We start from the raw sequence: 14,696 nt of genomic DNA, 5'->3' as shown, positions 1-14,696 counted from the left end.
AAGAGTCCCTGGTTTATTTCTTGAGTGTTCTTAAGTGTTCAGACGACACCGAAAACCAGTTTAGTTAAAGGTGTTTTACTATTTGTTTTTTTTTGTTAATTAGTTCAATTTCTTTCTTTGCTCAGGCTTCTTTCCTCAGGCAACGGAGTCAGCTCCAGCAAAGGCAACAAGGTGAGGAGCAGAACTGCTGTTTGTATGTGAATCCCTCCTCCATTATACAGGAAAACAAAATAAAGTAGAGCAACGGACTTAGACAATGAGACCCAAAGCATCAAGTAAGAATCAAACTACAGGGAAGAATCAGTGATGTTATAGTTTCACAAAGACTAGATACAGTTGGCTAACATAAAACAGATTAGAATATTACAATGGATTGACTACGACCATATATTTAATGAAAGCGATATTGCAGCTGTGCATTTTTCATTTCCTTCATTCCTTCCTTCTTTTCTCAACATTCTCAATACCTTCCAATCTCATCTTTCTCTGTACCGACCATATATCTTTTTTTCCGTCTTCAGGCTTCTCCCGGTAGAAGTGCCTGGTCAGCTGTGCCCGTGGTCAGCCCGGCAGCTGCTGCTGCCTGCGCACCGATGGAAATCGAAGCTCTACCCAGGAGTCCTGGAGGAGAAAAGAGGAGGTTGGTACCCGAGTTCAGAGTTAATTATTTTGAACGTCTTCCCATTTATATTATTTTCAGCTCACCGTATTTGTTGGAATAAGTGAATAAGCATTTTGGAGACTGGATGTTTTTAAGTTAAATGCCAATTAACTTGTCATGCCAGTGGCAGCTTACTACAGTGCTCACTGATGCTAAGGGCAACAAGACCATGTTATGAATAGTTGGAGAGGACTGGCTGATCCCTGTTGGGTGCTGAAAGAAGTGCAGTAGATAGCTAGGTGTGTTTTTCATGGTCTAAAGCCGAAAGAGTGGCTTAACATGGCTTATCCACTGACCCTGTCTTGCTTTGGCCAGGGATGGCCGGAAAGACGGTGGGAGGAAAAAATAGATTATTTTCGTGTATAGTTTTTATTTTATTTATTTGTGCCTGCATGTCCCTTCCATGCTTGGCGGTTCTATTTCCCTATTCTCAAGTTCCAGCTCTGTTTATGTACTTGTAACGTGTACATGGAGCTGTTCTCAGAACACGGTTGCCTGTAGGGCGAAGTGACTCTAGTGTTTCTGCATACAGGTGTGTGTCCAAGTAGAGCGAGCACATACCTGTAATGCAGCAGTGCAATATTCAGGCAGATTCAAGGTCCAGAAAGGTGAACTGCTGTTAGAAAAAGTAGCAGACTGAGAGTGAGTAGTCAACAGAGACAGAAAGTAGAAAGTAAAGAGATGAAGAAAGAGACATACTCGTGCCTTTTATATTTGATACACATAAACTGTCCTAGTACTCAGCTGTCCTCTTCTCAGTACCACCTGTAATAACTTTTTTATTTATTGTTTTGTAGTTTTATATTTCATAGCTCTTTGCTTCTTCATTTATGCTGTATTTTTCGATCTCTCAGTTTGGGTTGTTGCCTCTGAACAGCATCAATACAAATATGCTGTAGTTCTGGTTTTTTGTCTTGGATAAATCTGGTATTTGCGAATGCTTTTGGATGAGTTGTGTGAAGCTTTTTTGTGTGAATGTGAATGAACAAGCAAATGTACATACAAATATGTATTCTCCCTCCTCTGTTATAAACCTGCAATGTTCCCACTGTGTGTTCCAGTATTCAAATGTACTGAGGACACATTGGTCTTGTCTGGAGGCAGGCCAGGTAGGTACGCTCAACCTTGCCATTGCTCCGGCTTTAACCAATCAATGGCTGTGCAGTGGCGGGCTTTCTGATTTTTGGCTTTGGAGAAGGGTTTTCTTTTGACGAAACGGTCTGCTGTGATTTGCTATTTGTCCACTTTTGATCAGCATGAAATGCCAACCTAATCGGTGCAGGAAATGATGTGATGATTTGGGGTGTGGTGCTGGGATCTACTTTTTGCCGTCAACAATCAGCAGTGTGGTATGATTTCAGCTTTTGATGTGTTCTGATCAAGACTTCGGTGCATTCCAGTGTGTGGATGTCTTTTTACTTTCAGTCCTCTAATGTCATGCTGTGCGTCTTGTGAACAACCTGCTCCTCTTTGAACCCTTATTTATCTTCTAACCTGTAAAAGAGTTCACAAGGTATTTGAGTGGAAGTTGCCAATCAGCTTATGGCTGACATAATTAGTGATGCTCAGGACTTACCAAAAGATTTCTGTTTTTTAGAGGTGAAACAGTTATAAAACATTACCTGCCTGCATGTGATTTTTTTTTTTTTTTTTCCCCCAATGTTAAGTAGGCACTCTTACTTCCTGTTCATACTACTCTGGCTTCTGCAGAACAAAGCTCATTCAGATTTACAGCTCAGGCGGATCCTGTTTCTAGTAAAGTAAATTTATGGTCAGTTGTGCTAAGAGGATTGCCTGGCATTAGAGCAGGGGCCTTTTTTCTTCATTTATTACCCTGAAAAACAGGATTCACAGACATGACCTTGAAAAGGGGCCAGTGCAAAGACAGAGCGATCTCTCAAACTCAGTATGCTGGATACTCCTCTTTCAAACTTTCTTGCTCAAAGGGTAAACGGTTAATCCTAAAGGCTGTAAATACTATTTTGTGCGGGACTTACCAGATACTACAGAAACTTATCTAATGATACAAAAAAAAAAACATGCTTTACCAACACTGACACAAGCCCTGCAAGTTCTTGTGTATTTTGTCAACACAAGATATATCATTGAGTTCTTGTTTATGCTATCAGCCCATGGCAACAGTTTACAACTGACTCAGTGGACATAAGGAGGATGCTTTGAAAGAGACTATACCAGTAACACTTCAGACTAATCCCCTTCTCCTCCCACTCCTTTCTCCCTCTCTCTTTTAGTACTTTGCATGGAGCACCTGAGCAATCAATCTCCTCTATCCTTCTGTTCGTCATCCTCCAACGTTACTAAGCACAAAAGAGAATAAATACTAATATGCTTAAGCCTAATGCTCATACATGTAAAGTTGTGATATGATGCCTTTACGCTGATGATATGATCTAAATTATATGTAAGACATTATGACGGATCATTCACAAGAAAATAGTGAGAGGAGCTTAATTTTTTTTAAGTTAGAGAAAACGGTTAAGATAATGTTTTTTCTAATCAGATGTGTGCAACATAAGACAGTTCTGAAACAAAATGAAATCTGAACTATTAATTAATCAATAGTAATTGGTAATGTTAATGGATTGTATGCTCTCTTGCTGTTTAAGAAGCCGTGTAGTGTTGTGTTTGTATCTGTTTCCTTCTCTCTTACGCTTTCCTCTCTTTCCTTTAAGCCACTCCACTTCTTTACTTGTCTCTTCTGTGACATCATCATAAGTGAGAGTAAATACCTCACAGAATAATGCCATTGGAATAAGTCATTGCATTTTATTCTCCATCGCTATCAAGAGAGTATATGGAAAATAATGAAAGGTCAGTGGAAGTTCATCTGCTGTGAATCTAGTCAGACCATCAAGTTAGTCACTGTTTCACAGTTGCAACAGGGAAACTGTGTTCTCCCTTTTCCTCTTGTGCTCCCAGTGGAGCTGTCATCATGAATAAACAGCTTCCAGCTCGGAAACCACAGCACTGAATATATAAACACAGATATAACCCATCAGACCTCAGCCGCTGGAGGTGCAAAGCCAGGTCACTGACGCTCCAGAGACATCCAGTCCACTCCACTTAACTCCAGCATGCATGTCATAACACTTGTCACAGCACACTTAAATGCACGCTAGTGTACAGTGTACCAGAAGCAATGGGCCATAAGTTGCATGGCACATTCAGTATTCTGACACTGCCACTTATCTTATTTATTTATTTATGCTGTTTTATATTCACTAAAATAACTTGTTTTTTTTATATCATCAGCTGCATGAGTTCTCTTGCCAAGCCATCATTTAAAATTAAATGATTTCCTGCGACAATTTAAAATGGAGCTCTAAGCAGGACTGTAGAAAATCCTCAATGAATCCTGTTTCTCATACATGCAAGGACAGACTTTAAGTTTAGCCTGCATGTCAGTCCATATGCAATGAATTACACTTCAAAGGACTTCGCTTTTTCTCTTTCAGACTCCCGTTATCAGCCGCCTCAAATTCTCTTCTTCTCCTCCTCCCCTCTTAGTTTTTCTTTAAACCTGTCAAACTAGCTGTTTCTCCTTGTTCTCTCTCTCTCTCTCCCTCATTCAGTTGCATACAATCTCCTTCTCATCTTTGCTGTTTTCAGTCAATGCTTCCCTTCCTCTCCCGCCAGTCTTGCTTTTGGTTTACCTACACTCACTCCCCCCATCTCTTTTCACATCCCCTTCCCCTTGTCCTTTTCCCTCCACCCTGTTCTCCTCAGGTCTCCTCTCCTCCACCCTTCATGCTCATGTCTCGTCAAAGCTCCCCACAAGGAGCTGGACAGATTCCGAGGAACCGACAACGGTGTTACCCTCTGTACTGACATGAACTGGACAGCACACTAATAAATGTGAATGGCTCAGCAGTGACTCAACCACGGAAAAACTTCTGGTATTTGTGGCAGTGACTGTACCACATGGAAGGACACATTTGGTGTGAATGCAGCCGTGCCTTTTTAGCTGAAACATTCCTCAAGTATCACCTATTCCGTCACAGACTGACACCTCTCCAAGCCTGCCATCACACTTGATACTGCCCTTTTCTTCTCAACGTTTCACTCAATTCCCTCCACTTGTCCTTGTAGTTTGCTCTAGTGACAATTCTTAAAAGTTATCCTCCTTTTGCTCCTTTCCTTCTCTTTTTCTCTGTTATCTTCTACACTTCTCTTTCTCATTCTGTCTCTCCTTGCCCCCTTTCCTTCCTCTGTCCTTCACTTTTAACCTCATGGTGAAACTGGCTGGCTGGGGGGGAGATGGTATCAACGTGGGGCTTAGGAATTCACCTCCACTCTCGACTCTGTCAGGAAACAATAAGTCGCATAGTTCCTGCCTGGAGGGTTTAACTAAGTCCTCTACTGCTCCCATTGTCAGTGTCTCAAAATTAGTTTTGTGTTTTTTTTTATTTTTTTTATGATATTTCAAACACTGTTGTTGTATTGATTAGTTCCATCAAATGATTATTATAAAAGAAAATATGATTTTCTCTATATTTAATCTGTTCTGCACATTTTATGGATCTGCTGCTCTGTTTTTAAAAATGTAGTTGGACAAGAAGGTCAATATATTTCTCGTCAGAAGAAATTCGAAGTTGTTAACTTAGCACAAAAAAATAAAAGCAGGAGAAAATAGCTACTAGTTTCTTGACCCTGAACACATCCTGGACTCTATACTCTCACTTAAATTGAAAAATGACCTTCTCATCTAACATTTGGCAAGAAATCCAACAAGCACAATTCCATTAAAATGTTCAAAATCGAATGTATGTTTATTTGTTTTGTGAGCACAGCTGCAGTAGTGTGTGGACAGTTGGGAGGGTAATTATGAAATGACTCAACCACCAAAGTAACGGTGGCTTTGACTGATGCGTAAAGAGCAGCGTGTAGAAATTGATAATAACTGAATTCTTACACACACCTCAACCACTGTAATATGTTTTCTTGCACAGTTCAACCAATGAAGATGATTTAATTATTATTATTATTATTATTGCTTAGTTTAATGTTTACAACATAGCTTTGACCAAAGGATGTATATCTTTCTGAACTGCGTTTAAAATCATTTCAGAGAATAAAGACAGGCTCACTCTTGATTGAGAAGACTATATAGTTTTGTGTGTGTTTGATCATTTCGCTATTTTTATTAGACTATGAAGCCCAAAACAAAGGAAATCTATACACCAGGCTGCTTTTAGGATTGAACATGACGAGAAATTGTTACTTTAATGCTTGGAACCTTTGTGTTGTTGTAAAATATGTATAATCTCCACATGAAGTCTCTCGACAATGCATGTGTTTACTTTCATTGTAAATACACAATACAATGCATTGTGTTTATTGCCCACATAAGGGTTGGATGCATCCTCACTGTTTCCTTCATGGATTACGTAACATGTGGGAGTCTTTATATACATTTGGTTTGTAAGCATTGTACTTCTCTTCACATCTGTCTGTGTGTTGTGGTTGAGCTCCTGTTCTCTCGGGCAGTGTAAGTAATAATAAGTAATATGTACTTCTCATGTTTCACTGTGTCTTCAGGCTACAGAAATATGAGGTAGTTATAAGGCTGCTGGAAGAGCTTCCACCAAAATCCATGTATCAAAGGTTCTGCTTCAAGTGGCTTCAAATTCTCAGAATACTGCTCCACATTTCTTTCCCTCAGAGGTTATTGCTTGTTTTGCGGACTTATTTTGTTGGACTGAATAACACTTCTTAACCTCTTGAGAAGACATTTCCACCAACGTTATTTATTTTAAGAGCTTCCCTCTTGAACATACAGGTCCTTTATTTTTCTGGTAGAAGGAACAGTAACTGTCTTTGTACTTTCTTGAGTTCCTGATAACAAAACTTTTGTTATTCTAAATACGATGGATGCACGGCAAACCCACTGGGACACCTATGAACCTACACGCTTATATTTTGCCAGATATTTCTCCAAATACAGTGGCTTTCTGTTCAGCGTTCTATTACATTTTTTGTAATGTTTGTTTGTTGGAAGTTATTCCAAAAATGTTTTCGTATGTATCATCATGGGCCAGTTTTGACATCTTTGCAGAGTTCATTCATGTCTTATGGATGCCACAGGTAAGATGTACAGATGTATAATTTAACACTTGCATTATCTCCTCCAATGTTTCTTTTTGTGTTTAATATTTAAATATGATTATGCCACCTAAAATCCTCCTCCTCTCCTGTTTTCTGTCTCTAGTCTGCCCATGGTTGCTGACCTGATGGAGACGTGCATTGATGATGTCATCAGGGCTCCTGTCGTTCCCACTGTGACCGCTGCAGACGAGGCCGGACCAAGTAACGCCTATGCTACCGCTGGTGCCACCGGGGAAGATCCTCTCAGCCTCGCTGGTGAGGCCACGGAAAACCTAGAATATCACAAAGTCTAAAACGATGAATAATGAAAACTATATCTGATATGTTGTCACTTAGAAATGAGAAGATATTTGAAATCTGGTTTTAGAAGTTTGAACTTTAAAATAACCACTAAGACTCACTCCCATCTTATTCACCTCTCATACACTTACACTGCCTCTGCTCACAACTTTGTATTATTATTGTTTAACTTTAACATTAAGTAGTACACATAAAAGAGGAACATAATGAATGTCACTTTAAAATTTCTTTAGTATTGCTTTATTGTGCATTCACTGAACGATTACAATGCAGTTTTATGGGTGTGTGTATATTTAAGTTTAACACTGTCTCTCCAGAAGCAGCAGCTCGTCTGAAGCAGCTGGAGTTGGAGAACAGTCCGCTTCTTGGTACTCCAAAAAATGTCAACGTTAATATGGCCATGAACAATCAGGTGAGCATTTGTTCATTTAGTATTTAGATTAATTTTGTACCTTTTTTATCCCAGGACCTAAAAAAAAAAATAGTTTTATTTGCTCCAAGCCCCAACATAGAGAAATTAAAGCAGGGATGGCTGTGTTGCCAGGTTTTTTCAGAAACAATAACCATATTTTTTGTATATGTGTGCCCCACCCGACCCTGCTCCAACAGGAGGATGTGGTGAAGCTCACAGAGAAGTGTGGTCTGAGCAGTGCAGGCAGTAGTCCAGCTGTCACTCCACTGTGCCTCCCAGAGGATCTGAAGAGTAACATCCTGAAAGCACAAGTTGAGGCTGCTGCCCTCAAGGTGAGGAACAGACCCCACACAACTGAAAGCATTTTTATTTTTTTGTGATCACACTTCGATGCTTCTAATTTGTTTAGGAAATTCAAATACCTCTATTTCTACTGGCATTTAGCCAGGGCCGAGGATTTCTGACTTTCAAAAAAACCCTTTCAAGGTCTAACAATGAGGGCTTCAGTGTCTGTGTCGCAGCAGATTAAAATCATCATAACTGCAGTATATCAGTAATGTGCAAAACATCCATGTTAATGTTACAGTTGCGATGTTATTCTGCTATCCTGTGAGTCGGTGATGCATTGCTGTATTAGTCTCCCACCCTTCCGTCTATCAATCAATTAATCTCCCTCTCCCTCTCCGCTGTGTAGGGCTCTCTGGAGGAACATATCGTAATTGTTGGAAATAAAAACTGTAACTTGCAGGAGGCCTCAGCCAGGTATGACCACACACTGGAAACACTCATTTTTAAATACACAGTCTGTAGAAACATAATTATAATGAATTGATTAATTGATTTAAAAAAGGGATATTTCTTAAATTTAACCCTACAATGTATTCAACCATTGGAAACATTTTGTTTGTTTTGATTATTTAGTCTCTTCAGCTTTAAATATCCTGTCCTTTTTAAACAGTGCAGTACAGTACATTCAGTACAGAGAGAACATGCACAGGAGAAAAGCTATTGTCACTTGTGCTCTATTGTCTTGAAATGTGGGCCTTTTTTTTTCGCTCCTCCTCCATCTTCCTGAGTCATGCCAACTGTCAACACATTGTCTCAGCCAATCTGGGCACTGCCTGCTGCCAGAGCTGATCAACCGCTTGAATATTCATGAGGATTATTAGCGTAGCTCAGAAAACATTACATCACCTTCAGCTCGCTCTTACAAGCATGGCTTCACAGATTGTCGAGCAAATCCCTGTCGCTGCTTTGTATCAGAGGCAGGAAGAGGCTCAGGGGGATGGGGGAGGGGGGGGATGAGTCACGTACGATTTGTTAACCATATATAAAGTATACATCCTCCAGTTATTATTTTAAAAAAAATCCAATTAAATGTTATGTTTCCATGTCTTCCTTCCCTGTACCCCATTCAAACATTGATTCATGATGAATTAGTTTTTTTTATTGTGAGAATATTTTACTTGATTTGCTTTGTTCAATCTTGAGGGTTTACTTTTTTCTTTTTCTAGTATGAAACACAAAATCACTGGCACAAAACAAGAGCATGTACTGTGTATTTTCAGGCTGAAGGTGCGTACCGGGCGAATGGGCAGTAACTCGTCTCTGTCCGTCAGCAGTCGCCCCGAAATCCAAGACTCCTGGGACCTGCTCAAGTCAGCCTCTCTGGTCTCATCTGCAGGGACCAGGTCAGTCTGTGTGTCTATATGTACCCCATGCTTTTTCTTTTTTTTCTTCTTCTAATCTGTAAAGGAGGGAATATTTGACGGTCGCTGCAGATTTCTAATCCTACTAAAGAGGACAGAGACAAACACATTATATCTGCTTTCACCTCCCTTTTATATAACCTTATGTCAAACACTACATTTGATGATTACTACACTGTCCAGATTAGGATGCAGTAAATTGATATAGCTCACTGTTCCTATAACTTTAAACACATCTTATGTAGCGATTATGGTCATTTAACCTACGACAGCTGTAACACCTTGAGAGTAGGAAGAAACAAAAGGCTTGGACCAATCAGATGTTAAGAAGGAATGAATAAAGGAGGATAGAAATCAGGTAAAAGTAAGGGTATAAAGATTGGATTTGGAGATTTAAAAAAAGACACAGGGTGCATTCAGATTACGGTGCCAACCTGCTTTTCCTTCAATGGCATCAACTTCACAACATCCATCACAGACAAAGAGTTACTTGTTTGTAGTGGTCTTTGCTGACATCTGTTGGCATGTTTTAGCGGTGCGTGTGTGTGAGAGTGTTAGTGTGTGTATCTGGGTATGTTTGAGTCACATGACTTGGGTTCTGCCTGGATACTTCTGGCGTCTCTGCTCAATATGCGTTTACAGTAGGATGACACTAAATACAGACCAAACGCAGACGTTTGACCCGGCAACTCACCAAGTCTGCACGGCCTCAAGCTAAACGCTCTACTGTCCGGGCTGTTTATCTTTTACTGTCTGGTGAATGTAGACTCATGCTGCGCTGACACAATCAGTTCAATAATCAGTCAATCAATCACAGAACGTCTATCAAGAAAAAAAATTGATAATCAATTAATAATTTAACTAATAAAACAAACTGTTTTAATCCAGTGTAAAACTACTTTGAGGTTTTGGACTGTTGTTTAAAACATCTTATTTGAAGACATGACCTTAGGCTGTGTGATGGGCTCCCATGATAGAGATTTCTTGAATCGCATGAACAAGAAAAATGTATTATTGAATGTAGCAATGAAATATGCCTTAAACTACTTTTATACCGAGGAGGAGGAACTTAAAATCCATTTCTGTTAATGTCTCTGAGAGGAACAGAAACCTGGAATTCTGTGTCATTCGCTCGTTCTTTCTCTTTTTCTGCTCGTCAGTGCCGAGAGGCTCGCTGAAGATGTAAACCCCTCTGTTCCCAAGATGCCCTCTGAGTCTGCCAGCGAAGGCATGGCCCCAAAGGTAACTCAGAACATTTCATTCATGACAAGTTATGGGGATACTTATGACACTGTCTTTCTGTGGCAGCTTTTAAACCTGAGGGAATCTCCGTTTAAGATGGCAGCAGATCATTTTTTACTTTTCTGCTTTTATGGCTCCTCTTTGATCAAGTGTCATGTTGGAGTGTGTATAGATTTCTTTGTTTATATGTTGTGGTTTGGTGTGTGTGTGTCCTTCTGCAGGTTAAAGCAGACGAAGTTGACCTGCAAAACGTCGCCACACTGTCTGACAACCTGATTGATTTCACTGATCCGACTCCTATGGTAAGACACAGTCCTACCGTGTGTGGAGAACTGTGAGGTTAAGTCAGTGCCTGAAAAATATTGTTGTGTAAGCAAGGACAGGATTTATTGACTTGCTCAAGAACACTAAAACGGAAAGATTAGTCGGTGCAGGGAGTGAACCACTGACCTTCAACTCGAGACAAACTCAGTCTCACCACCCAACTGGACTGCAACAATACATCACTTATTCACCCTCGTTCAGAGGTGATAAACCCATGTCTTCATGGCTCCAACGCTACAGGGCTCTAGTGTACAGGCATTTATTTTAGGGCTGGGAATTCAATTTAATATTAGGGATGAAAAATGTCCACAAACATTTATGAATACATAGATCAATTAAAGGGAGAAAGATGTGTGATATCTTTAAGCGAGTGTTTTAAAAGTAAGAAGGTACATTTTTTTCGTTAATGAATGTTTAGAAAAATAACTTACTAATTTGCCCTTTCAATGTTTTATAGACCTTTATTATTTTGTAACAAGAGTAACCAAAAAGTATGCCCGATGTCTCTGGCTAACATTGTTTTTAAGGCTGTTTCGTGCTTAGCAGTCCTGCAGTCAACATATTTCCATGTTGCATTTCTTCCCTGTTGATGGCATGTGGCACCAACATTTTACTTTAGTCCCACAGCGAAGTCCCTGTACTTATTACTGCTACTCTGGTGGGGTTCTATTGACGTAAACCTGCATCAGTGATCAAATGCACCACCATAAATAAGTATGAACATTATTCTGATCATTCTCTCTCCCAGTTACCACCAGTGCAGCAGCCCAAACCTCCCATCACACCTCGCTGGATCATTCCTTCTACTGCAGTGAGTGATCAATCTCTGGATTCATCTAACCTAAGTTTTTCTCATGTTCAACTGTCTACCTGGCTATTTTTGTCTGCCTTTCTCCCCACATGATCCAATTAAATGTTTTAGAAAGATTTCATTATTTAAATGATGTCCATTGTCCTGAAACTGATGATGCAGGGCTCGGTGTTTATTTTTCCAAACACACTTGCATAGTTGCAGTTCACTTTGGCTGACGTAGAAGCTGAGTAGAGACTGACCTCCTTCCTTCTCCCTCACCCCCCTCTAATGCAGCCTCCTGGCGTCTTTACTAACGGCCTGCTCGACCTTGACCCCTCCGCTAAGGTCAACCCTCTTCTCCCTGCAGATGGGGGAGCAGCTCTCACCCCAGTCCTCCCACACCGCGCTCACACACGTAACACCAACTCCGCCAGGTAAAACTCTTTGAACCAAAAAGCAAGCTTGGTAGTATGCTGCCCCCTGCTGGTCGTACAGGAGAATGCCTCCCTTTAGCTGAAACCCCAACACAAAAAACGAGTTTGGTCTGAGCTGAATCACTTGCAGTTCTTGCTTTGTCTTGATATTTAGAGAAATCATGAGCTCACTTTGAGGCTTCAGCACTGTATGTGTCTGTAAGGTAGTCACTGCAGAAGTTTATCATTCTGAAAACGTCACATTCACTAAAGTAAGATAAGATAAAATAAGATAATCCTTTATTAGTCCCACAGTGGGGAAATTTGCAGGATTACAGCAGCAGAGAGGATAGTGCAAACAAGACACATGGTAAGAACAAGATCAAAACAAGTATTGTAAATAGGAAATAATTTACACAGTAAAGAATATTAAATAAGTAAAAAAAGTACTGTACTTAAATACAACTTTGAGGTACTTGTGTTTTGCTTGAGAATTTCCATTTAATGCAGCTTTATACTTCTTCTCCACTACAAGTCAGAGGGAATATTGTTCTTTTTACTGTACTACATAAGTTCTGATGATGTTAGTTATGCACCTCACCGTGTGATGGAAACCTTTTCTCTGTTCCTTAACTTGGTTGTATTTTTGTGTGAATCCCTTCTTTTTAAAGCAGAATGCTTCAGGACCCATATGCTCATAACTCCTCAGTCAATATGATAATGAATGTTTTAATAGCTTTTACCAGCAAAGTAGTCTCCACCTCTGATGCAGTCATTCTGCCATCCATCCCTCCCGTGTCTTACAGCACTGTGGGTCAGCAGCCAGCCTCGGAGGATGGAGCCAAACCCAGAGGTCTCCTGACCACTGAGCTCTGATGGAGGAATGAGGAGCGTCTATCACCACATTCCCTGCCTGATACCCCCACCTCACCCACTCACCTCCTCACCCATCCACACACACCAGCAAGCTGTGCAGGTGCTGAACACTGAAGGGCTCAGAGGAAAGTGGAACAAGGGAAGAGGCAGCTTACAAACACAAGTGCACCCACACTGACAAACAGTTTAGACAAACTGAGCATAGTAGACAAGAAAACAATAGAAATACGACAGTTTTTCAAGATAACATGAAACAAAGCCTAGTTTTTTTTGGTTTAAACCAACATTTAGCTCCAGTATTAACATCTTAAGAACACCTAACTTGTGAATCTCCTGTATGAGTTCATTGACAGTGACACTGCAATTTGCTTAATCCATCCAGTCAGCCAAACCTCTGTCTCCCATAACTGGCATCATCTCCTAACGGATGAAAAGTGATGACGAGTACAGAGGTGAAGTTGGGGCTGACGCACAAAAATCTCTTGACACTGTAAGGTACGAAGCTTCTGACTCGAAGGGAAGGTTTGTCTCTTTTAGCGCTGCTTTCCTCTTTTTTTTTTTTTTTTTTTTTTTTTTATCATATTGTTTTATTTCTCACTTATTCACACCACTGGATCCCTGCTACTGTGAGCTTTTTACGTACTCGCACAGATCACACAGGATGTAGCGCTGCTGTGCTGAAGTACACTGGATGAAGGACTGAAAAAAAAAAATCTCTAAAAAAGAAAGACAGTGACTTTAAATGTTGATTCCAAGAGATAAAAAAAACGCCTGGACTCTTAACATGAAGTATTGATATGATTCTGCACTGTCCTCGTAGCACACTACAAACCTTTTTTTTTTTTTTTTTTTTTTTTTTTTTTTTTTTTTTTTTTTTTTAAATACAGTCAACACTACACGTGAAACCACTGGATATGAAAACTTCACTGGATTATTTCTACAACACTGGATGTGAAATCTTTTTTTTTTTTTTTTTTTTTTTTTTTTGCATTGATGACAACGTAGCTGACCACTCTGATGTTTTTATGATCCTCCTCTTTCCTTTTTGACTTTTTAATTTGCTCATAGCAGTACTTTTTAAATTCACACACTTTTGGTACCAGCATGATGAAGGATTGAACCTCACTAATGAAAGATAGTTCTGTGTCTCTTTTTGGACCCATTATGTTCTGTTCCTCTGTAAACCCGTGTCATGATTTTGACAGTTGAAGATGAAGTATAAGTGTTTTGTTTTCTATACTTCACTGCCTCTGTGATCATTTCTCAACAACAACAATTTTATATTGGCAATGTGAATGCAAGAGGCTGCTCGATTTCTTTTGAAACCAACGTTTTTGTCTTTCTAAATTCATTTAAAACAGTAATCTGACCCCATTATAGAACATGGCACCTGGAATTATGAATATGCTGTAGCTACTACCCTGCCTTATGGAAATGAATGTATTCACGTAGTCTCACCTGAGAATGCTGGAGATGCCACAGTATGAAAACTTTTACCACTTGTTAAATTCTCAATGGCTGACATAGTTTATACCTGGAGGAAAACTTGTGAAATATCTTAAAAGCTGATTTTTATACGTGTTAAATTGAGGCCTAATCCTACATTTTTTTTTTTTTTGAGTTATTAATGAAATGTATCACATTGACTCTTAAAACAGGCTTTTTTTTAAAACTCTCAACACCCCACTCATCATAATCACTAAGTCTAGACCCTCACTTAAGTTATGTCTGTGTAGGTTTTTCATTCTGAAGCTGATTTCATTATCTGTCTTGAACAAGGGAAGCTGACTGTTTTACAAAGTCTCCTCAGCCCTGACAGCTATTTATGCTACTACTCGCT

The 14,696-nt window shown here is 39.8% G+C and overlaps 1 protein-coding gene across 2 annotated transcripts in view; it reads left to right on the top strand.

Moving 5' to 3' along the window:
• Window positions 1–13,687, top strand: part of epb41l5 (erythrocyte membrane protein band 4.1 like 5) — a 31,724-nt gene extending 18,037 nt beyond the window's left edge. Inside the window, exons 15-26 of one of the 2 annotated variants that reach the window (XM_054615181.1) lie at window positions 126–171; window positions 522–640; window positions 6,891–7,042; window positions 7,408–7,499; window positions 7,697–7,831; window positions 8,194–8,261; window positions 9,068–9,190; window positions 10,369–10,450; window positions 10,672–10,752; window positions 11,523–11,585; window positions 11,862–12,001; window positions 12,787–13,687. In XM_054615181.1, the coding sequence (XP_054471156.1) occupies window positions 126–171; window positions 522–640; window positions 6,891–7,042; window positions 7,408–7,499; window positions 7,697–7,831; window positions 8,194–8,261; window positions 9,068–9,190; window positions 10,369–10,450; window positions 10,672–10,752; window positions 11,523–11,585; window positions 11,862–12,001; window positions 12,787–12,856 (1,171 nt within the window). In that variant the 3' untranslated portion in view covers window positions 12,857–13,687. Of the gene's footprint in view, window positions 1–125; window positions 172–521; window positions 641–6,890; window positions 7,043–7,404; window positions 7,500–7,696; window positions 7,832–8,193; window positions 8,262–9,067; window positions 9,191–10,368; window positions 10,451–10,671; window positions 10,753–11,522; window positions 11,586–11,861; window positions 12,002–12,786 lie in introns of both variants that reach the window. The other variant, XM_054615180.1, reaches the window with a different exon arrangement.
• Window positions 13,688–14,696: the final 1,009 nt, after the last annotated feature.

Source organism: Anoplopoma fimbria, chromosome 16 (genome assembly GCF_027596085.1).
Source record: "Anoplopoma fimbria isolate UVic2021 breed Golden Eagle Sablefish chromosome 16, Afim_UVic_2022, whole genome shotgun sequence".
Classification (NCBI taxonomy): Eukaryota; Metazoa; Chordata; class Actinopteri; order Perciformes; family Anoplopomatidae; genus Anoplopoma; species Anoplopoma fimbria.
Note: the sequence above shows the minus strand (reverse complement) of the source record. Positions and strands in the feature narration are given on the sequence as shown.